The following is a 24,446-nucleotide window of genomic DNA, read 5'->3' on the forward strand; positions in this document are numbered from 1 at the left end:
GAATTTTAGGTTAAAAATAGCTAAAATCTTTTTCCCGGATTTTCTCCCAAGAAGGAACGCTTTTGATTTCGTTTTTTGCATTTTTCATTTGTCTATATATGTATATATCAGAATCTGTAATAATCTCAGAGAGCCTGTTTCAAAAAACTGCTTTTTCCTTCCGGCGACTAGTGCCCTGTTTGTGTTTGTATGCTAAAATTGAATTGCACAATCGTTTGACATTGCAAAAAATCCGCAATTTGAAAGCTTGTATTCTTTTGCAAACTTTTTCCCTGTAACATTTTATTCACTGTTTACCTTATAGAAACTAAATATGTATTTAGTTTGTACTTTTAAACAATAAATAATAAATGAAAAAAGATATATTATAATAAATACGAAAAGTATACGGTTTTCTAGCCTTAGATTAAGATAAGTTAGTAGTTACGCTACTCTATAGCTTGAATTTGTAACGAACGTCATGTCATTTTTTACAAAAGTTATAAAGAATGAAATATTGTTGAAATAGCTACCTAGGGATTTTATGGGATATTGTAAATCTCAATAATGGATAAAATTTACTCCTTTAGATATAAATTATTGGTTGAAAAGTTTGAACACTCCTAGTTTGACTAAGGATTTAAGGAAGTACCCAAAGTTTTTAATTATGTCGAGTCGTTTTTATGAGACTTTGGATGCCATGATAATATAAAGATTCCTCCCTAATTACAACAAATTAATAAACTGATTGTTAGATTGACAAGAGATATAAATAGATATATTCAGACGAGATATATTCAGAACAGATATAAAGTTAGATTAACAGAGAGACAAGAAAGATAGATAAATAGACAAAAACAGACAAAAGATACAGTAAAATAATAAGTAAAGATACCCAGATTGAATAGGATGATGGTAGGTGTCTTACTTATAGAAATACTTAGGTATTATTTTTAAGGTGCTACAAGACAATGTGAGTCGAATATATTATTATTATAACAACCAAATAAATGAATTTATCATTTAACCAATCAATAAAAATGATCAGATAGTATATTTCATTATGACATATGTAATACATAAAGATGATATTTTTCTAAGTGCTACGAGACACTGTGAGTCGAGTAGATTATAACAACCAAATAAATGAATTTATCATTAAACCAATCAATAAAAATGATCAGATAGTATTTTTCATTATGACAGGTGTCCTACTTTTAGAAATATTATTTTAAAGGTGCTACGAGACACTGTGAGTCGAATAGATTATAACAACCAAATAAAGAATTTATCATTAAACCAATCAATAAAAATGATCAGACAGTATATTTCATTATGACATGTGTCCTACTTGAAAATAATATTTTTAAGGTGCTACGAGACACTGTGAGTCGAATGGACAATAACAATAAAGAAATGAGTCTAGTGTTGGGAGAATATGAGAAAACAATCACACAGCTTATACAGGAATTTATTTGTCATAATTTAATAAACAAGGATAATATTTTTTTATATTCGTGAGAAACAAACATATCTTTTAAGAAAACAGTTTAGTATAACACATAAAGAACTAGAATTTTGTCTAGCGTTTCAATAGATCACTATGTGATTCCGTTAAAAAGTACAGTTATGAAAAATATACCTACCTATTATTCGAACGAATAACCAATAAAAATATAAAATTGCAAATGAAAGTCAAATACTAATACTGTTATTCTGAAAATGACTTTTCTTACTGTATAATATCCTTATAAAATTTTTTGAAAACGCAGAAATAATTCTTTCATGTCCTTTTTGTATTAAGAACAACTTACAAATCCTTAATGTAATAATTCTGAATGCGGAATCATGGAAAGAAAACGAAGTAGTGGGTTTCGTCGTATTTTCTCAGTAGCTTTTTTTAGCCCCTGCGGGGGGTGACATTTTACCTAACCTAAAATAATATCAAAAGCTACTTTGAAAATATGCCGAAACCCGCTATTTCGTTTCTTTTCATAATCCATAATTTTACTAGCATAATATTTGACCAAATAAACCGTGACTGTCTGCTTAGGAGCGTGAACGGGACGCTGTAGTGCTGGAGATAGAGAAGGACCGTATGCGCCAGGAGCGCGACCAGGTTCTGGAGGATCTAACGGCCGTGGAACGTGCCTTCAGCGACATTTACAAGAAATACGAGCGTACCAGGCATGGGTTATAAGGATATAATTTAAGTTCATACCTATTCCAAAAGTATAAAGAAACTTTTCTAATATCCTAAAATAAATCGTTTAGCACATTTATAAACTTAGATTAGCTGAAATTCATATATTGCATCCTTTTAAGTTTTTATATAAGGAAGTCTAATTGATAATGAATTTGATGGCTATGTATTATTGGAAAATTATAACAAATACCAATATATTGCGATATTTTAGCAGTTTCAAACAAGATAGGTAGGTATTTATTTAATTAAATACTTTTATATTAAGATAGTTATTGCAATCAATTTTCGACATTGTACCTGAAAAATACTGAAATTGCTTACTTTAAATAAATATAACTTTATAATATATAATAATCCTTCTATCCATGCTATCAGGGAAGTCATAACTGCCTTCAAAGCGAACGAGGACCAGCTGAAAGCAACAGTCGAAGACCTAACCATCCGCAAGCGCAAGGCCGACGAGCGTTACGAGCTGCTGCGCGCGGAAGCCGAATCCAAGCTGTCGGAAGCCAACGTGCGCCTCGATGAATTGAAACGTAACAAGGAGGGCGAAATTGCGCGGCTTGTGGCCCTCTGCCGCAAGGCTGATATGCGCGTTGCCTCGCTTGAGCGCTCCGTAGAGCAGAAAACGCGCGAAAACGAGGAGTTGCACCAAATTTGTGACGATTTGATTAACAGAGTCGGTCAAGTCTAAAGAAAAAATAAATATTTTCTTTTAAATATTCGACGATTTATCATTATTACCTACATTTTAACTATAATAATTTAGAATACATTTTTAATTTTAACTATTTAGACAAATATTTGATTTGAACGGTCTTTTAATAGATATAATAAGTATAAGTAGACTTTAATTAAATTAGCCCTGTGTTTTACTAGTTTTAACTCATCATATATTGTAGTTTTTTTTTAATTATGGTGAAGTGTTGCAATTCTCATCAATGTTGATAAAATTACACCTAGAAAATCTGGTTTATAAGATTTTTTATGGCTTTAGTTTCATAAGATTCATAGACGCATTGATTTTTCTTGAGGAAAAATATGATAACAGTCCATTGTATTTGCACATTCGGTGAGAAATGCAAATCCCCACCTTCAAAAATTCATGTGAAAAATTGCCTAATAAATAACACAACTATGCCATTTTGAACTTTATATGACAGGAATTTTATAGATATTTTAAAAAAGGTTGTCATAATTTAAATAAAAATTATTATTAAGGGGGGAGGGGGGTTCATATGCTGTTGTACAGATCTCTTAATCCAAGGGAGTAGGAACTCCATAAGCCTTTTTTGGAAAGTTTTACATCTTTGTGTCCTCTCTGTATTACGAGATCTCTACACAAGCTCCCCTCCCTTTTTGTCAGAAATATAAAAAGGTCTCATGAAAAGAGTCTTATATTAAAACATTTTGCGCTTATTATCCAAAAATTAACATAGTGTTCCAAATTATAAAAATAAAAAGTCTGAAAAATAAAATGTGCCTTAACAAAATTAGTTGGCATTATTTTTTAAAATACCCTTTTGGATAAATATAATATGCCAAATAGATTAGGTAATTAACCTACCATCTAATTTTTATGAAATTTTTAAAAATCTTCTAATTTCATAAGAATCTTCAAAAATTATAATTTGTGTGCTGACAGAATTATTGCATAATTTATCCCACTTACAATTAACAGAAATTAATCATTAATATCTTATTTTCTCCAGTTGCAAGTTTTACATTTACTGACCCTTTATTATTTCCAAAACATCATTGCTTAATAAAAGCAGTTTTTTTAAAGGTATAATTTGTTGAAAATTGTTTTCTTAAAAATTTCTGAGCAAATGAGTAAAAGATATTGATAGTTAATTTCTGTTAATGGAAAGTGGGTGGATTTATTCAATACTTTTTTTATCCTTTAAAGCACCACAATACTCATATTTTAGAACTTTTTTTTAACACAAAGAAGGCCAATATATTTATGGTAAAGAACACGCCTTTTTACATTTTTCCAAAAGGGTATAAAACCTAAAAATATTATTAATGTATTGGCATTAAGAGAAAACAGATATTCCAATAATAATAACATATCATATTATATTATTATTTTAGTCTTTAGTCTTTAGTAAATAAGTACCAGTTAATACTATGATTATTAATTTTTTTGTTTTATTTGGAGTTATTATTCTTCACTCTAGTTATTACATCGTTTCATAGCTGTTTGAGCATGTTTTAAAATAAGAAGGATTTTAGCTGCAACCTTTTTGCTCTATTTTGCATAAAACTTTTTTTCTTTCTTTAAATTAATTAAAAATCTTTAAAATTTGTATGTCCAAATGACTCTATTAATAAACTTAAAATAGGTGCTTTCAATTTTTATATTAATGGATGTAGTAAAGATATTCATATTGTAATATATTACAGGGTGCGCCACATATCCTCGGACATTCTTTAAACGGCCATGGCGTCAAAACTACTTGACCAATCAGGACGTTTAACCCCACTATAAAAACCTTAGGTAATGACCTTTAAGCACAAAAAAAACTTTGGACGAAGATGGGCTCGTACTCCGAGCTGGCCGCGCTTATGTTCAACAAGGCAGATTCGAGTTGCGCCGGTGGTATAATCTGGATTCTAGACTAGGGCCTAGTAAATCGGACCTCAGCCCATCTGTAGATGAGGTAGAGTTGTGCAACTTGCTGGGGATACTGTTAGATACATAAGTAAGACACTAGAAAAGACTAGAGCTCTCTATCTAAAATGGCTTGGCTGTAGTACTCCGGCAAAGTGAAACGTGACAGATTTAGAGATGTCAAAAACGTCAAAAATCGTGAAAATTTCTCGGTTCTCGACTTAAGAGACCCATATGGAACTTAAAAACTCATTTTAGACTATGGATTGCGCTGACAACCCTATTTGAATCTTCATGCCATTTCTAAAAAGGTATAGAACGTCGTTCTAGCTCAACTGTGGTCTAAATAAAGGCCTCCGTGTCAAATGGTAGCTTGAAAGTTGGGTGAATTAGGGTCCTGCGGTTACTCACATTCCTAAGGAAATGGGGCCTCCTAGCAGCCTGATCTTAATTCAATGGACTTTTGGGCCTAGGGCTACTTTGAAGCATGCACCAATAGACGTGCCCATACCACAAAGACCTCCACCATTGCCACTATCAAGGAGAACTTCGCCATCTTGGACAGGTACATTTTGACCTGGGCCTGCCGGCGGTTGAGGAGGCGGGTAAAGGCGATGATTGATGCTGGCGGCGATTTTAATCAATAATCTAATAGTCATATACCTAGTTTGCTTCCCAGTTTTTAAAATTTAATAAAATCTTTAAAATTGACGATTTTATGTTCATTTGTTTACAATTTAGAAAATGTCCGAGGATATGTGGCGCACCCTGTAGTTTAGAAATAGTTTTAAGAGTTTTAGTTCTTATTTTATCTTGAAATTAATTTGAACTTTTAAAAATTTCATATATTGCTGTATAACAGGTTACTGTTCCTTTTTAATCTTGTTGTTGCGTAACTTATGGACACAAGAGTCCTTGTTTTTTAATTTGAACTGGAAAAAAATGTATTATGATATTATGGTAACTTTATTTATATTTTCAAGCAGCTTAAATTAACAAAATTATCTATTTTAATTATCTCATTTCTTGTACCTTATTTCGGAAACAGACAATCAAAACAAAGCAATATTTAAATTAAACTTGTTCTTTTAAAATTATTGTTTGAGTACCTAGTTAATTTTTTCCAGTGCCATTTTGACTTTATTTATCCTTTTAATATTGAATATTTTTTGTTCTTAGATATTTTAAAATTGATTTATAACAAAACCATCGATTTTTTAGTGCTTCCAAATTTATTTTTAAGTTCAAAAGTATTGTGAATTCAGTGATTTAATTGATATTATTATTCAATGTTTCGGGGGGATTTTTTCCATGAAGTGATATTATTTGGTTATATAATTATAATTATTTGGAACCATTCAAAAGTTAACTTAAACAATTTTTTTAATCGTTTATAGGTGCTTATATAACATCTAAAGCAACATGGTAGAAAATTATCTCTTACAAATGTAGCTCTTAAAAATTATTATTAATTTCCAATTAAAATACTCTTATTTGATTCTTAACTTTGACCAAATAAATCCAATTTGAAATTATTTTAGTGTTCTGTAATCTAATAATTTTGCTCTAAAATATTAAATGTAAATTTTCTTATTATTAGAAAAGAACTTATATTCTCTAAACAAATGTCAAATAGTAGAATAGTTCATACTTAAAACTTTCTTCTAATAGTTTTACCTAAAGGGAACTAGGCACGAACTAGGGCAAGTTACTTGCTCTTAGTCATGCATAGTCCCATTTTAAACAGATTTTTTTTCAGTATGACCTCTTCTACTCTTTGATTTTCAAAACAAAAACTTTTCAAATCTTTTATCTATTTTGACAATTTCCAGTCTAGTATAAAAACAAAATGTAGACATAAATAAGAATAATGTATGATTCTAAATTGTAATATTATTTCAGACTGAAAAGGGATCAAGTACGTTTATAGCTAGAGAGTGGGAGAGAGAAAATGAGCGCCACGGATCATATGCGGGCCATGCTTGACGCCATGATGGGCACAGCAAGAAATGGTGAGTTTTTACTGCATTTTTGTATGGAAAAAAAGCGCAAAAATAGAAAATTTGGTTATTTTATTTTTAAAATTTGTGATAAAACTTTTAAATAGCACCAATTTTTAAAAGTTTATTGTCTAAGTTTCTTTTTTGGGTTTTTTAGGGCTCTAACATAATTTTTTTTATGTTGCAAACTTATTTTCTGTTTTAGTTTTGGGTTTTCAGTAGCTTTTTATTTTATTGCTTTATTTATAAGGCTTATAAAGGTTGGTTTTAATGGAAAAATTAACAGGAATTAAGACTAAGGTTATCTTTTTGTTTTTTTGAAATATTTTAATAAGGTACCAAGGTAAACTTTTTGGTTTTGGAATATTTTACTTCTTTTGTAAAAGTCTTTTTTATGCACTGGTTTTTTTGAATGTTTTGCACAGCTTTTATTTAAATATTTTTCTTGGAGTAGCAAAGACAAATTAATATAATAAAAAGAAATTATGGAGTAGGCAAACTATTTGGCGAAAATCTTTTATTGCTACCTATATACTTAAATCTAATATAATTTGAACCATAGCTTAAAATTTTGGTCAATGGCATAACCTTTTAAGTTTTTATGTCAATAGGTAGGCATTGAAGAAGAAAAAATTGTATGTAACCAATTTTTTGAGCCTAAAAAGCTGAATTTGAAAATTGGCTGATATTTTTAGGTCATCTGCGGAGTGTTGTAAACCCGAGCCAGTCTCTTCATACGTATGATACATTCATTTTTTTTATTTTAAATTCTCTTTTATCAATCAAACACTTTTTAAATTCCTATATTTTTTCAAAAATGCAAATATTTGAATTTTTTATGTTTAAAGAAAACGGGAACACCTCAATTAAATATGTGTATGATTACTAAAAGAGAAACATGGATGTTTTCAAATACTTCTTTTTGTAAGAAAAAATAAAGCTTTTAATAAAACATCCATACAAAAAATATTTTCCTCTCTTTTTCGCAGTGCTGGGTACGTATTAAAAAAAAACACTCCAACAAAAAAAATCCGCCACATTGCCGTTGTCGACCAAATACCAACGGTTTGGGTACGTACTCGTAAAAAAATATAAAATCACAAAATATCAGCCACCATGGGTACGTAAAAAATTAATCTTTAAAAAAAAAACATCAAAATTCATCGGTTTTTGGTACGTACTTATTTTCTTTATAAATATTTTTAAAAAATACAATTGTAAATATTTTTTGCGGTTTGGTACTAGCTATGTATATTTTTAGTACCTAAGAGAAGAATAAACATAATTTGAAAAGACTGGAGGGTGGGTAAGTACAAAAATAACAAAAACAAATAATCTTTAAAATATTTTTATGCTTTTTCGTTTCTCTACATCCTTTAGATTAATTAAAATTACTGAAGACCTGTTTTAGGTTTGAGATTTGTTTATTTGTCATTGTTTTATATGTCCTTTGGATGTAAAAGATACCCCCCCCCCCCCCCCCACCTCTCAATGAAAAAACGAAAAATAAGAGTTTTAGATATGACACTTAGTAGGACTCGGCAGTCGCGCACAAGCCGCCTGTAAGCCCCATGGAAATCAATCAGTTTGAATTTGAGACTTAGTCGCAGCTGATGCGCAGCTGCCGAGCCCTGCTTAAAATCAACCTTCCTGTCATTTTCTATCCAGAAGACCTATACATATATATTGATTTTAAAAAAGAACTTGTTTTTTTCATACAGTTTTGAGAATTATGTATTTTAATGCTTAATTTCCTATTAAACATTGTATTAAAGTCAAAACGTGAATTTTTGGTGTAGAAATAATTATTTTTATTTTTCTGAGAAAGTTTTATTAAAAATGACTTTTGACTTTACAATTATGTTTCATAGCAATGATTAATATTATTGTAATAAAAAAAACATTAAAGTAAAATAAACATGGGATGATTATTTAATCTTTGGAAAAAAAACTATTTTTACTCCAATTTTTCTGTTAGCCTAATGAAAATATATTTACTTTGATTGTTTCTGATTGTTGAAAAGGTTTAGCTAAAAAAAGTTCTCCTTTAGATGAAATATTAATCCCGAACATATAGTGATGATATTTTTAATTTAATATTAACAAGAACAATCACTTTGCAGGGGAAACGACAGGCGGGCTCAAGTTTACAGATTCCACAGTTTGCAAGTCATTTCTTCTCAAATGTTGCCCCCATGCTATTCTAGCTGCAACGGTAAGCAGGGGAGTTGGACTATTGGATATGGAATACGTGGATATATTGATAGGGGAAAATTTGTCGTCAATTTAGGTTGCTAATATAATGGACTGCATTTATTGGTCTGTCCGTTCATCAAGTTGAAGGGTAGGGGATAGGGTAAAGGGTTTGGATCAGGGTTGTCGAATTGGGCACTTTTTTTATATTGGGCGGCCCAATTGCCCAAAAGGGTTTTGGGCGCCCAAAAGTGGTTTTGGGCACCCTTTTTGGGCAAATGTCGTAAAAAGGATATAAAATAGCCTAAAACCATACCGAGACTTTTATTAGAAATAAAATAGCCTGAAACCATCTCAGGACCTATAAAAGCTCCACTGGAAAGGAGAACCTAAGTTCAGCAGTTAGCGAAATCCTTCTCTAGATACAAAAAAGCTTACTAATTTATATAGTTAACTAGCGGCTACGGCCCTAGAGGCCTCTTTGGGCACTTCAGGAGGGGAGAGTCAAATTTGATAATCCAATTAGGTATTATATTAGATTTGAAAAGAAAAAGTAAAAAAAAAAATTTGGGGGGGGAATATTTTCTTTATTATTCTTTATTTCTTTTTTTATTTTTAGTTTAAAAAATTTTTTAAAAAGTTTTTGGGGGAGTGTATTTTTTTTCTAGAGGCGATTTCTCTTAGGAGGGTGGTGGTACCCTCCCCCAAAATAGTTATAAACCTTCCCAGAACTTATGAGAAGCTACCCTGTTAAGGAGAACCCGATCGGTTCAGCGGTTAGCGAGATCCTTCGGTACAAACACACAGGCACACAAACAAACAGACACACATCCTGTTACTTAAGTATAAGTATATCACCTAAAAAATAGGCCCGCCCCCCCTTTTTTTCTTCCCCCAAAAGGGGGGTACCCAAAACTGACCAAAATGACCTTATATTGGGCGGCCCAAAACCGCCCGCCCAAAATGACAACCCTGGTTTGGATATGGAATCTCGATATATTTGCTCGCTGTGAGTTTCACTTCTTAGGAGAACTTTAAAATATGGTGAAGATCCAAGTAATAATATATCCATTATCAAAATGCACTTTGATAATTTTGCCACTTTTTTCTGTTTGATTGGGTTCGAATCTTCACACCAAATCTTATATCAATTTTATCTCATACCTATAGACGAGAACATAATAGTAAACAAAACAGCAACGTTTTTTTTTATTAGCCAAGGCAGTAATTTAACTTTCTGTAGGTAGTAATGAAAACCCAAGATTATTTTAGAATATGAACTTATTTTTTTTTTTTTTCCAGCGAATGGATATGGGCGAGTGTAACAAGGTCCATGATTTGGCCCTCAGAGCTGATTATGAAAATGCACAGAAAAAGAAGGTAATTAATTATTCTGTATGTCAGTCTGTCGATTTCGCTATCCTAATGCCTTTCTGTCTTTCCATCTATCTATTTGTTTAGGTACATGCTTTGATTTGTCTTTCTATCTCTTATTTTGTATGTTTGTCCATCAGTCTATCTATTCAAATAACACGATTTTGCCATCAGAGCCGATTATGAAAACGTCTGTCTATCGCTATGTATCTAAATGTTTTTCTGTCAATCTTTTTAAAGTAATATCAGTGCTGAATATGAGAACTCACAGAGAAAATAATGTAATGTCCGCCTTAAGATATGTTAATCTATCTATCTAAATTGTTTTATTTCTTATCTTTCTCATTATCTATCCTAATTTTATAATATCTGTCAATCTGTCTGTCTTTCTATGAATCTATATATTTCTTATGTATTTGAAAATCTTAATTAAAATTTTAAATCTTAGGATTACTTTTTTGATGTCGACGCCTATGAACATTTGAGCAGTTTTATCGCCGACTGTGATAGAAAAACTGAAATGTCAAAGGTAAGAATTTTTTACTATTGTAAATACCCTACCCTAAAGCCTGCCTTGTACATACTATACTATTACTTCCGGAAAGTTATGCAAATGTTAAACAGTTTATAAGATTTTAGCAGACGCACACAACCACATCCTAAAGAATTTCACTCAAATAATAAAACATAAAAAAATAAGTTTTCTTCTTTCTTAACAGCCTTCAATAAAGATCGAATTTTTGTCAATAACTTTTATTTGTACCGTTTTTAGAAAAAGCATACTTTCAGATCTCTTCATCTGATAAAATATATGATACGAAGAAAGGGTTGTTTAAATCTTCCCAACCCTTGTTAAAGTTTACTGTAGACGGACAGACGAACAACATAAAAACCTTTTAGAGTTGTTATTTATGCTACTTGATGTTGAATTTTGTTTGTTTTCAGATAAAACTTGCCGAGACACAAGACAAACTCAGCGATGAGGTAATTTAAGACAGACCTAATTTAATATGAGTGATAGCTTAATGGTTTCCGTAGGCGGGGTGTATATTCTGCACAAGATTAAGTTTTTTTTCACGTCTGTAAAATATTTCATTTAGGGGAGTGTTGGGAGTCCAGAAAAATAGCTTAAAACCACACCCAATACAAGACACAACTGAACATATTTTAACCATCAATTTCCGAGATATTTATCTTCAGACAAAAAAAACCTTACTACTTTATATCATTTAGGTAACCAGCAAAGCAAATTTAGTTCATGATCTGGCGGAACAGATTGGTAAAAAGTTAGCGGCGGCTGAACAGAAAGGAGCCGAAGGAGAGGTAAATCAAACAATACAACGCGATGCTTTCTTAAAAATATCAGGGTTACACGGATTAGAAAATGAACATTAATTTAATTTTTTACCCAATTAAGATAAACAATAATCTTCTTTTATTAGAAGAAAATTACTGAGAGGATGTGTTCTATTGACCTATCTCAAACCTTTCCCCATAGAAATTTTAAGTTACCAATAACAGAACAAGTTTAAATTTTTTACAGGCTAGGTGGTTTGTTAGCTTGGAACTATTACTTTTCATAAAGCATTTTAAAACCTGTTTAACAAATTAATTGTAATCTTCCCTGTTTTGAGATATTATATATTTTTTTATCTGGTTGATATCACTTTTATCTGGCCGATTAATTGATAATTGATATTCATCCCTAATAATGATACACAAAATTACCCATTTTGTAGATTACAACACTAGTGGTTGAAACGTTTGGACACTGAACTAACTAATCAAAATTCAATTAAAGGCCCTAAAGTTAAGCCAACGAATAAGAAAAACGTTAATGTAAGCCTTTGGGAACAAGTGGAATAAACAGCCCCATGTCCTCTAACTCCCTGCAGATACATACATACATACTCTAGGATCTAAAGGATAAGACAATGGCCAATAGATTGATGTACAACCTCATTGATGATATACAAAATTGCCCCATCTGTAGATTACAACTAGTGGTTGAAACGTTTGGACACTGAACTAAATGAACCAACTAATCAAAATTCAATTAAAGGCCCCAAGGATAAGAAAAGTATAATAAGAAAACGTTAGTATATAATTTTGGGGACAAGTGTAATAAACAGCCCTTCCTGCAGATACATACATAATACCTACTTTAATTGAATTATGAATTATATTTTTAAGGTTGATGAAAGCATAAAACTTATGGAGGAAGTTGAAGAAATTAGAAAGGTAATTTACTTTTAAAAGCGCAGCTTCTCTATAGTTAGGTTTTGTCCATCAATACGTCTTTTCTTTGAACGTTAATTGAAATGGAAATTCAAGAGTAAGTTTTAAATTGATTGAGCTTTTATATAAAAATTTCATATTCAGTGATTTGAAGCTATCTTTCTGTCTGAATACCTATTCTATATTTCTATGTTTGTTTATATTTCTATATCTTTATCTATCATCTATCTATCTAGGCTAAAGTGGAAGCAGAACAAGATTATAGAAACAGTATGCCTGCATCTAGCTATCAACAACAAAAGCTTAGAGTTTGTGAGGTAAAGTTTTATTATTATCGGGCGTTTCTATCTATCTATAATACAAAGTAGAATGATGTTTGTCTGTCTAAAGCTGAAGATCTTTTCTGTACAGAGTGGCCAATGACATTATTTAGTGTCTGCACCTTTAAAAAAGTAATTTTTTGCTGCGCTACTTTTATACAATTAATTCTTATTTTAATAGGTTTGTATGGCGTATCTTGGCATCCACGACAACGATCGACGGTTAGCGGATCATTTTGGAGGCAAGCTCCATCTTGGTTTCATTGAAATTAGGTCAGTTTTTTGTTTTCTTTTTAAAGGCAGTAGGAACTTTTCTACATATTTACCTAGGTACGGTAAGTTCGCCTATCTGTGGGTAAAAGCTCTGTTATTAAATTCAGACATGTGCTATCAATTCTAAACAAATCCTAAAGCGAAAGGAAATATAGATACCTATTGGAAATCAACTTGTTCAAATGCCTATAAAATCTTTTTTTTCAAAATAATGCCCCTTAACCTTTTGATTTTGTATAAGTTAAGGAAAAATTCTATCCTATTCTAAAGTTAGCATTTATACATTTATTTCATGATTAAAACTGATTAGGTATATCTTTAATATTAGTTATTATCGTATCGTATTATTGACAGCTTTCCGCGCATATTCAAATTCAAAGTTATAAGATTAAAACTGGCATTAGCTTTAAGATTTTTATTTTAATATTCGTTAAGCATTGTCTGTAATACGATGCTATACATTATTTTTCAGTATGACAAGGGAACCGGTTATAACCAGCGGATATTAATCGGCCTCGAAGGCCTTAATGATAAAATGATTTTAATTCATATTTTTATTTTATTTTAGAGAAAAATTGCAGGGATTAGAAAAAGATATGGAGCTAAGAAAACAACTTAGGTTTGTATATTTTAATATTCAAACTCTACATTGGACTATAGATGAGCCTTCCCTCAAAACTTAAAACTTTGGCATATTGAAATTGATTTGGGGGAATGGTTGTTAGAGGGCCATAGTGAACTAACTTTCCCCCCAATAATTTGTATTACAATAAGTTATTTGATAAAGGGGTAGTTTCATGAAATGCATTTAAACTTAATTTAGTGAACCGCATATTTTTTGCTAGTTAATGGGTTAAACTATATTTATATGGCATATATTTGAAAGAATTTCAATTTTCTACCACGTAGTTTTGAAAATATCAAAACTTGAAAATCGTCTTTTTGTGATATATAATATGCAATTTAAAAAGACGATTTTCAAGTCTTGATATTTTAAAAACTACGTGGTAGAAAATTCAAATTATATGCCATATAAATGCAGTTTAACCAATTGACTAAGAAAAAATATGTGGTTCGCTAAATTAAGTTCAAATGCAATTTTACAAAAAAAAGTAGCTCTTACCTTACAGGGCTTTATCTTAAAGAAATTCTAACCCTTAAAGGTGTCTATTGCCCATACTTACCAATCAAACATATATTTTATTGAAAATTGAATAAATATAAATTAAAATCCATTAATAAACAAAAAAAATATTTGTAGACGGGCAGCCAAATTATCGGATAGTCGGGGAGATTACGAGGTGAAACCTATCCCCTACGAGGATAGGAGGCGGAGAGAGGAGCGGAGGCGGTCTCGGTCAAGATCCAGGTAGAGTTTTTAGTAGCGCAGCTACTCAGTACTAAAATACAATACAGTCATTCGGCTTGTCTGTTACAAAGAGCCACTAGCTATTTTAGCATTTGTCTTGCTTGGTTTTCAATGAAGGATTTTTTTGGGAAAAATTTAAGCCTGGAAAACATTAAAACACCAGTTGAGAATAAAAGTGAGAGTAATCTGTAAATGTAATGTTGAAAATAAAATGACAGATAAATTGATCTACAACCTTATCATAATCTTCCCCAATTATTTTCATGCCTTTTAGAATTTAGGGAAAGATTTAGTATAATATTATTTGATTGTATTTAGGAGCCGTGATAGAAGGCGTAGGAGGAGCCGTAGCTCTGGGAGGCACAGGAGTAGAAGAGATAGACGGAGGTATTATAAATAGATAGAGTAGTAGCTCTGGGGGGTATAGGAGTAGGAGAGATAGACGGAGGTATCATAGATAGTAAGATAGATAGAGTAATAGTTCTGGGAGGTATAGGAGTAGGAGACGAGATATAGACGGGAGGTATTGTAGATAGATAGAGTAGTAGCTCTGGGAGGTATTGGAGTAGGAGAGATAGACGAAGGTATTATAAATAGATAGATAGAGTAGAAGCTCTGGGAGTGGGAGGTATAAAAGAAGGAGAGATAGACGGAGGAGGTATCATAGATAGATAGATAGAGTAATAGTTCTAGGAGGTATAGGAGTAGGAGAGATAGACGGAGGTATTATAGATAGATAGATGGAGTAGTAGCTCTGAGAGGTATAGGAGTAGGAGAGATAGACGGGGGTATTATAGATAGATTGATAGAGTAGTAACTCTGGGAGGTATAGGAATAGGAGAGATAAACGGAGGTATTGTAGATAGATAGAGTAGTAGCTCTGGGAGGTATAGGAGTAGGAGAGATAGACGGAGGTATTATAGATAGATAGAGTAGTAGCTCTGGGAGGTATAGGAGTAGGAGAGATAGACGGAGGTATTATAGATAGATAGAGTAGTAGCTCTGGGATGTATAGGAGTAGGAGAGATAGACTGAGGTATTATAGATAGATAGAGTAGTAGCTCTGGGAGGTATAGGAGTAGGAGAGATAGACGGAGGTATTATAGATAGACAGATAGATAGAGTAGTAGCTCCGAGAGTTATAGGAGTAGGAGAGATGTCTGCAGACAAACAGACATATTCTCAGTATTCGATCAAGCAAACATTCTTACCCCTAGACTGACATACAGATAAACAGTTCTATCTTTAGACAAACAGATAGACAAAGAGACTAATTAACATAAAAAAAAAGATAGGTAGATACCTAGTAAAACAAAAAGTTCTTAAACGCTATTTATTTCTTAGGCGGAGATCTAGCTCTGGGTCCCGTGATGGGCGAAGCCGTAGCCGCCATTCTTCGGAGTAAGTTTCTACTCGCCTTTTGCAGGGGCTAGGGGCTACTAACACGCTCCTGAAATACTAAGGGTTATATGGATACCCTAAAATTACTTTTAAATCTTTTTAATGTTATTTTATAAGACATTATATAGATTTTTCCTCTACATGCAATAAAAATAAATATTTGGACAGACAGAAAAGTGTAAAAAATCTGTTTTTTTATCTCAATTACAATAGGTAGTCATATAATTAAATGTATAAATTAGACAAAACGATGAAAAATTTCTACCCATTTGCTGTCAATGTTTAAGTTTATCTTTATAATGTCTTATAAACAAAATATTTATATTATTAAGAAAAGAAAACAAATGTAATGAAAATGTACCTAAATTATTATCAGTTATATGACAATGGACGGTAAATTAATCTTTCCCCTAAATTAACATTATGGTTTTTGTAGCTTTAAATATTGGGGTATAAATTAATTTATCTACCATTATTCTATTCCTTCTTAATTATTATATAAAAATACAAAATCTGCTGATAATCGAACCTGACACATGATGGCTGGCGACTGCGGTACTTTGGCTGGCGGTTAACTGTCTGGTTGCCTGTTGGGTGAATGCGGCTACTATCTTCAACCTTCAATAAAATCTAAGGTGTTGGGCTTTTTAATTTCCACTATCCTTTTCTTCTCTTGCTCTTTGTATCTTAGTTTTAGTTAGCTTTTTTGTAACTTTGTTTTTAAAAGATACTCTTTGTATCTTCTTCAATAAGATACTCTGTTTATCTTAGTTTTATTAAGATACTCTTTGTATCTTAGCTTTATTAAGATACTTTTTGAATCTAAGTTTTATTAGGATACTCTTTGTATCTTAGTATTAGTAAGTTATTCTTTGTATCTTAGCTTTGTTAAGATACTCTTTGTATCTTAGTTTTATTAAGATACTCTTTGTATCTTAGTTTTATTAAGATACTCTTTGTATCTTAGTTTTGTTAAGATACTCTTTGTATCTTAGTTTTATTAAGATACTCTTTGTATCTTAGTTTTATTAAGATATTCTTTGTATCTTAGTTTTATTAAGTTATTTTTTGTATCTTCGTATTATTATGATACTCTTTGTATCTTGGTTTTTTAAAGATATTCATTGTATCTTAGTTTTATTAAAATACTCTTTGTATCTTAGTATTAGTAAGATATTCTTAGTTTTATTAAGATACTCTTTGTATCTTAGTTTTGTTAAGATACTCTTTGTATCTTATTTTTAGTTTGACTTTTTTTACATCTTTGTTTATTAAGATACTCTGTATCTTAGTTTTATTAAGATACTCTTTGTATCTTAGTTTTATTAAGATACTCTTTTATCTTAACTTTATTAAGATACTCTTTGTATCTTAGTATTAGTAAGATACTCTTTGTATCTACTTTTATTTTCTTTTTGCATGTAAAAGTATCTCTTAAAATTAATGGTTTTTAATTGTACTTTTTTTATTTTTTTATTGATATGATTTTGCACAAAAACGCCTTTTTTGAATGAATGAAGATATAGATGAGACCAGAGATTTTTGTAATTGTGAGCTTTTTCATTTTTCTTGGAAGGTCTCTTTAAGAAGTTAAATATATTGGACTGTACAATATACACGTTCTCTCATTTGTTGGTTCTAAAGCTTTAGACAAATTTATCATATTTTGATTGAATTGTGTAAACTACCAATGTGCAAACTTTTCTACCAATAATTTTATACCTACTAGAGAATTGTATGGGTCAATGGACAAAAATTGTTTTTTTAATTTTCATAAGTTTTTAGACTGTTAGTTTGGAACGAACTAAATAAAGTCAATACACAAGGTTTTTAAGACAACAAATAAAATAACGTGTTTATATAACTTTGGGTAACAGTTTAGTTTCTAGTCCAATGTCATCTTCCTCTCTGTTGAGATCAGGCCCTTTTAAAGCTGTCTTGATTCATTTCAAAATAGGTAAACTAGGCACGTTTAAAATATACCTTTACTTAATTTAAGACAAACACTATGCATGGACCAGTGGCTGGCCGAAGTGGGGTACATCCACCCCCCGGACAAAAGTGGGTGGTTTGATACACTCCCCTGAATATCATTTTCCACCCCTCTGCACCTCCGCGCCCCCTCCGCACCCCCTCTTTGACCTTTTAACTTTCAGTGAGTGGGCACCAAGGTTTAGATAATTGGGGTGTTAAAATTTTCCGATGCGCTTCGCACACCCCTCTGTCACTGCATGATGAAACAATCACCTAATTAATCTAATTTTATGTTTATTTGCATGGAAGGTTATGGCAACACAGAAAAAACTTATTTTGTCTCAAAATTATAATTTTTGTGACAAAATATATTTATTAGAGCACTGTATTGTTTTTTTGTTTTAGATTTTTGTTTGTTTTCATTTAAATTAACACATTCAAAAAAGGAATTTAATTTTTCTTATTTTTTTAGAGAATACGCGGTAAATAGAAAATCTGCCGATTAAAGAAAAAATTTCCGACGATTTTTAAATGTTTCATATAATAGCTTTTATAAATTTACTTTTTGTATAATTTTGTTATTTATTCATTCATGGAGAGAGGGGACAATGGACTGGAAATTAAACTTCTTCCAAATTTTATTACCTCGTTCTGCCTTTTAAAAACTATGGGTTTTACATAGTAATAGTGTCCAAACTTTTCTGCTAATAATTTAATTCTTAATATTAATGTTTATTATAATTGGGGGTATTATTTTGATTTATCGTCCATTGTCCAATCCCTGTGTATGTTAGTTAAATGTTAAACTAAATTTTGTTGCATTTTTCATTTTTTTTACTTAATAAGAATAGACAATGGGGTGTGGGTAGTTCCATCGCAAGTATTCATTTTACAATTTTTGCTTGAAATCATAAGCTTACATAAGAATATTCTGTCCTTTAGATCATAAACCTTTTTGTCCCCGCCCCCCCCCCCTTTAATGAAATTGTATAGTACACTTTCCATATATTATTTTGTCAAAATTTCTTAATTTTAATTTATTTCCTGAAAGATATGACACAGTCGAAGTAGAAAGTCGAAACCCGGTTCTTATCTAGCGGATATTTATCAGTTTCGAAATAATACTGGAAAAAACTTAAATCATATTAATATTTTACTAAAGTAGGATATCTCTAATTATTTTTAACTCTGTTTAAAACACTAGATGGTAAAAATTTAATGACCCGTTGTCTAAAATTTTGTTAGCTCGTTATTGCTGTGCTAATTAACAAATTGTTCTTTGTTTAAATATAATAAGATACTGGATTTTTTATGATTAGATGTGCTGTTAATAGTTATTTCTCACATCGCATTGTAGATACCTTTTCGCGGATAGTAAAATAAAGATATATTAATATCAGTTTTGTTGGCCCTGATGTACCGGAGTCCCGGGCCAAAGAAACAGGTATTAATTTTATGATTTTCATTTTACTATTCGTGAAAAATCTATAATATGATACAATACATGATTTTTCAGTATGGCCGACAACCATTTCTAACGTTTTTATAAGCCGTACTGTATATAAAAACTATTCTCGTATTCATTCGAAACCGGTGGATAGGAACCGTTTCTCATCCATACGAAAAAACTATGTCTAGCATCGTATTATATCCAGCTTTCTACGAATATAAAAATGTACAATCTTAAGATTAAAACCAGTTTTTTTTACCCGGTGCCTTTGGCACCTCAGGGCTAAAAAAACTAGTTTTAATCTTATAATTGTACATTCTATATCTGCGGAAAGACGTTTATAATACGATGCGAGAAATAACTATTATAAGATTGGTTGTAACTGTTTTTTGTTTTGTTTTTATGTAGGTATGTGTTACAAATATTTCTAATGGATTTTAAATAAAATTTTGTATGCTTATATTGTTTTTTTTTTTAGTATCAAGGCTTAGGCTACGCTTATATTGTTTTTTTTTAGTATCAAGGCTTAGGCTACGCTTATATTGTTTTTTTTAGTATCAAGGCTTAGGCTACGCTTATATTGTTTTTTTTTTAGTATCAAGGCTTAGGCTACGCTTATATTGTTTTTTTTTAGTATCAAGGCTTAGGCTACGCTTATATTGTTTTTTTTAGTATCAAGGCTTAGGCTACGCTTATATTGTTTTTTTTTAGTATCAAGGCTTAGGCTACGCTTATATTGTTTTTTTTTTAGTATCAAGGCTTAGGCTACGCTTAAATTGTTTTTTTTTAGTATCAAGGCTTAGGCTACCCTTTAAGCCTAGTATGTCGGTTGGTTGGTACGTCTGTAATAGTTATTTATCGCATTCTATTATAAACAGGTTTCCGTGGATACCAAAATGAAAAATTATAAGATTTAAACAGTTTAGTGAGTTATTGACAGCCCCGAGGGTCCAAAGGCCCGTGCTAGCAAAAAGGCCGTATTAAATCTTGATAAGGGATGAGTGTTTATTTTCCTGGGATCTTAATGGCCAATAAATTGATGTACATCTCCAATGATAATGCACAAAATTAGCCATTTAGATAACAAATTGTGGTTGTTAACTTCAACTTAATGAACCAACTAATCTAATTAAAGTCCCCAAAGTTGTGAAGCCAACGAATAAGAAAATATTGGTGTAACCAACAGTCCATAGTCCTATCCCTGAAATGTTCCACTATTAGTTTTAAACTATAGCAGGGGTATTTTGTTTGTCATCCATGGGGTTGGGAAGTGCTTCAAATTAACATCTATTGTCTTATCCATTAATATCCCTGGAACGATAAATATATGTTACATAAAATTAATGATTTTACTTATATATCCATACATACATGCATATACAAATATATAAATGGAAATTTTACTTGAAAAAGAAAGTTAGTTATTATAGTAACTTAGAAAGGTGTGTTCAGCCGTAAACTTTATAAATAAAATTTAAGCCATATTTTTGGGAACAGTATTTTAGTAGGTAGTTATTTGTTCTTATGCTTTTTAAAAGCGAAGCTTTTCTATAATTAGGGTCGGTCCGTCCGTCCGTACGTCCGTCCGTCCGTACGTCCGTCCGTACGTCCGTCCGTCCGTCACGGATAGCTTTTTTCGTTAATTTAGACATGTTAGAATTGTCCTATCGATTTCAAATTTTGCATGGTCATTCCTTTAGTAGTTAGGTACGATTTAGAAAGCGTAGCAACTCTATAATCATTACCAAAATGTCCGTACGTCCATTTTAAACATGTTGATTTTTTTACTTTTTTAAATAGCTTTTTTCGTTAATTTAGGCAAGTTAGAATTGTCCTATTGATTTCAAATTTTGCATGGTGATTCCTGTAATAGTTAGGTACGAGATAGAAAGCGTAGCAACTCTATAATCATTACCAAAATGTCCGTACGTCCATTTTAAACATGTTGATTTTTTTTACATTTTTAACAACAAATTTGTATGTGACCTAATTATCCTATTGGTCTGATTTTTGGTATACTGATTCCTGGGACAACAAAGTACAATATTATAAGCGAAGCAACTCTATAATCAAGTCCTAAAAATGTAAGTATGTCCATAATCATTATCATGTATCAAGCAGTTTTTCAACAAGTTTACTTACAATTTTGCTTTGACTCTTATACATTCGCATTCTGATTATTCAGTTCTGACATTATACAAGTGTTAATGTCCGTTTGTCCTCCCGTTTCAGAGCTTCGCTTTTATGGATGTTGTCATCCTTGTTTACTTATGGAGCGATTCTTCGCATTTTTCACAGTAGATTTCTCCTATTTCTAGCCCCTGCGGGGGGCTCTAACCCTGTGGGGCAATCATCTAACCCAATAAAACCTAATCTAAAATAAACAATAAAAAGCCAATTTAAAAATACGACGAATCGCTCCTTATGGGGCGATGTTACGAAAGGGACTATTCCTGTACATTCTTGGTCTGTTGGGTGTCCCCCATTTAATTTAGGTTTTTTGTGCTTTCTCTGGAATTTACTATCGAGCAATGAGTCCGTCCCCCCTAATAAATTGAACATTAGGAGGGGATAGTATTTGCTTCTATACCTAAGCCCTGCAGGGATACCTAACCAGTACCCAATATAACCTAACCTGACAAAAAGTTTAATTACTCCTCCCCCTTATTCTTAATTATTTTAAAATAAAAGCGGAAGGATTCTTAGCCAGACTAGGCAATTTTAGGGAAACCGCTTTTTATACTGTAATGGTGATTCCTCAACTGTTTGGAAAAAGGTAGAGTTTAATATATGATAAACATTAAAGGCTAGATTCTGCCTTTGGTGTCTTAAAATGTATTGAAAAAATTATAGAACTTAAATAACTAAAATTAAAAGCCTAATTTTGCTAATCTAAATTATATTTATTTCTCGTCTTTTTTTACAACTCCCCTCTCCTTGACAATAGAAATACTGGAATTATGTTTTATTTTAATTAATATATATTGGGAAATACCTTATTTGAGTGTCAACAAATAAAAGGAGGGAGGGGACTAAAGCCGGCAAATTATACAGGTACCCAGAGTTTAATATAAAAAGATCCTTTGTCTTTTAAATTCTTCAAAGGCTTGTTAAAAACTGAGATGTCGAAACCAAATATTCTTTCTACATAAGGTGTAACTTGTTTATTATCATTGGGGATGTAAATGAATTTATTAACGTTGATTGTCTTATCCCTTGAGATCCCTGAATAAATGTGGTCAATAATATTTAATTTGAAGAACTTTAGGTTGTATGTTTTCTTAATGTTTTTCTATTGATCTTTTGTATTTTTTAGGCTATTTTCGAAGATTATGTTAGTTTCTTCATATTAGATTCAGAAAATCTTTAAATTTGTCAGAGGCATGTGTTAGTACATATTTTGTTGATGATATGTAAATACAGACTAACACGGCTTGAATTGAATTTTGGTTAGTTTTATGCCATTTTCTGATACTTCCATGTTAAGGGCTGTGCAACTTGAAGACATAAATGTCTTTGCAACAAGCAACATATTTTGTTATGAACTTTCATACCTTTGAAAGTAAAATATTGTTACTATGCTATTATAAACTTTCATGGGTTTTCGGTTGTCTTACAATGCCGCTATAAAACAAGGATACTTACGTTCAAAAGTTATGAATATTTCCGCAAAAATAACCTACTTTAGCATAGGATCTAAAATTAGTTCTTACTGCTGCTTTCTTAGACGCATGATCAATTTAGAATTCATCATTATCAGGCAACTTAATGAATAAGACAATGGATGATAAATTGAAGTACATCCCTATTGAGAATAATCAAAATTACCCCGTCTATATGTGAAAATTATGGATAAAAAGTTTAAGCCCTGAAGTATCATACAACCCAAGATTCTTTTAAAATCCCCAAAGTTTTCAATCTAACTAATAACACATCCAAAGCTTGGGTACCAGTATAATTTACGGTCCTTCCTTTATTACCACGCAAAGGTTGTGCAATCAAACGGTTAGAATAATGTAATATAGATATTATGAGAGCCATAACTATTCTTATCTAAATACGAATAGTCGACAAACATAAACATGTAAATTGCATGTCGATACAATGCTATAACATAAAATTTGCCACATTAAATGACAACCTATACGGGTTATTCCGAAAGTATTACAGAAAAAGAGAAAGGTTTTATACTGTTCTTTCAAAAACGAAAAAAAAAATTTTTTTTGCATTTAAAGCAACTTTAATTATAATATTAATTACAAAAAGTAAAAAACATTCGCACTAGCAACTAGGGGAGGGTGGAGAAGTCAAGCAAATGGACCAAAACCACCCCAAGACATTTATAAAGCTTCCCTTAAACTTACGATCCAGTCGGATCGGCAATTTTCAAGATCTTAAGCTTCAGATAAAAAATCTTACTACTTTATAAAAGAAGAAATTTCGGAAAATTTTCATGCGATTGAGATCTTAGAGTACACACATATATACAACTTACTACTTTGTTATATAAAGTAATGTATGCGCCCCTAGTATCTAAGGGCTTTTTATTTAGGAGGACAGAAAATGGCCTGAAGCGATCCTAACACTTGAATTTAAAAAAAGGATAGTTATAAACCCTCCTAGGACCTAAGTGAGGGTTCTTTAAAAAGAAGAACTCAATTGGTTCAGTGGTTTGTGAAATATTAACGAACAGACAAAAGTATCTTCTTAATTGAAAGGATAAGATGAAATTATAGTTTGCAAAATATTTGCTGTACTAACAAAACTTTACACCGATAGTTGACCTGTAAAACTTTGATGTTATTGTTATCCTATTATATGAAGTAGTAAGGATTTTTTACTCGAGCTTAAGAACTCAATAACTACTGAACTGATTGGGTTCTCTATTTTAGGTAAACTTCACATAGGTCCCGTAATGGTTTTAGACTATTTCGTTTTAAGATTTAACTCTTTAAATAGTTTTAACCTATTTTGCTAGCCCCTCTCTAGCCCTTCGAAAACATAGCCCCTAGAAGCTAGGGTCGTAGCCGCTAGTATCGACTTACATTCTTA

The 24,446-nt window shown here is 31.4% G+C and overlaps 2 protein-coding genes across 7 annotated transcripts in view; both read left to right on the forward strand.

Annotated features, from left to right (window-relative positions):
• The window catches only part of LOC145330627 (uncharacterized), a 20,831-nt gene extending 14,126 nt beyond the window's left edge, over nucleotides 1–6,705 (forward strand). The window contains exons 14-16 of the mRNA XM_080175300.1: nucleotides 1,351–1,444; nucleotides 2,031–2,166; nucleotides 2,561–6,705. Coding sequence (XP_080031426.1) covers nucleotides 1,351–1,444; nucleotides 2,031–2,166; nucleotides 2,561–2,879 — 549 coding nt within the window. The 3' untranslated portion in view covers nucleotides 2,880–6,705. The remainder of the gene's footprint in view (nucleotides 1–1,350; nucleotides 1,445–2,030; nucleotides 2,167–2,560) is intronic.
• LOC145330628 (putative RNA-binding protein Alsin2) lies at nucleotides 6,702–19,854 on the forward strand. Of its 6 annotated transcripts, XR_013883527.1 has the most exons (17): nucleotides 6,718–6,814; nucleotides 7,498–7,540; nucleotides 8,064–8,108; nucleotides 8,926–9,017; nucleotides 10,298–10,375; nucleotides 10,818–10,898; nucleotides 11,315–11,353; nucleotides 11,603–11,692; nucleotides 12,563–12,610; nucleotides 12,844–12,924; nucleotides 13,109–13,200; nucleotides 13,769–13,819; nucleotides 14,462–14,569; nucleotides 14,888–14,956; nucleotides 15,914–15,970; nucleotides 16,303–16,605; nucleotides 18,417–19,854. XR_013883527.1 is itself a non-coding variant. In XM_080175301.1 (14 exons), exons 1-14 carry the CDS (start codon nucleotides 6,754–6,756, stop codon nucleotides 18,448–18,450), a joined length of 981 nt encoding a protein of 326 aa, XP_080031427.1. In that variant the 5' UTR covers nucleotides 6,702–6,753; the 3' UTR covers nucleotides 18,451–19,854. The 6 variants fall into 6 exon arrangements, 1 of the variants encoding a protein (XP_080031427.1); XR_013883528.1 differs by lacking the exon at nucleotides 8,064–8,108 and having other exon boundaries at nucleotides 6,708–6,814; XR_013883525.1 differs by lacking the exons at nucleotides 7,498–7,540; nucleotides 8,064–8,108 and having other exon boundaries at nucleotides 6,702–6,814; nucleotides 15,914–16,074.
• Nucleotides 19,855–24,446: the final 4,592 nt, after the last annotated feature.

This window comes from Acartia tonsa, chromosome 10 (assembly GCF_053477335.1).
Source record: "Acartia tonsa isolate MP-2025a chromosome 10, ASM5347733v1, whole genome shotgun sequence".
NCBI lineage: Eukaryota > Metazoa > Arthropoda > Copepoda > Calanoida > Acartiidae > Acartia > Acartia tonsa.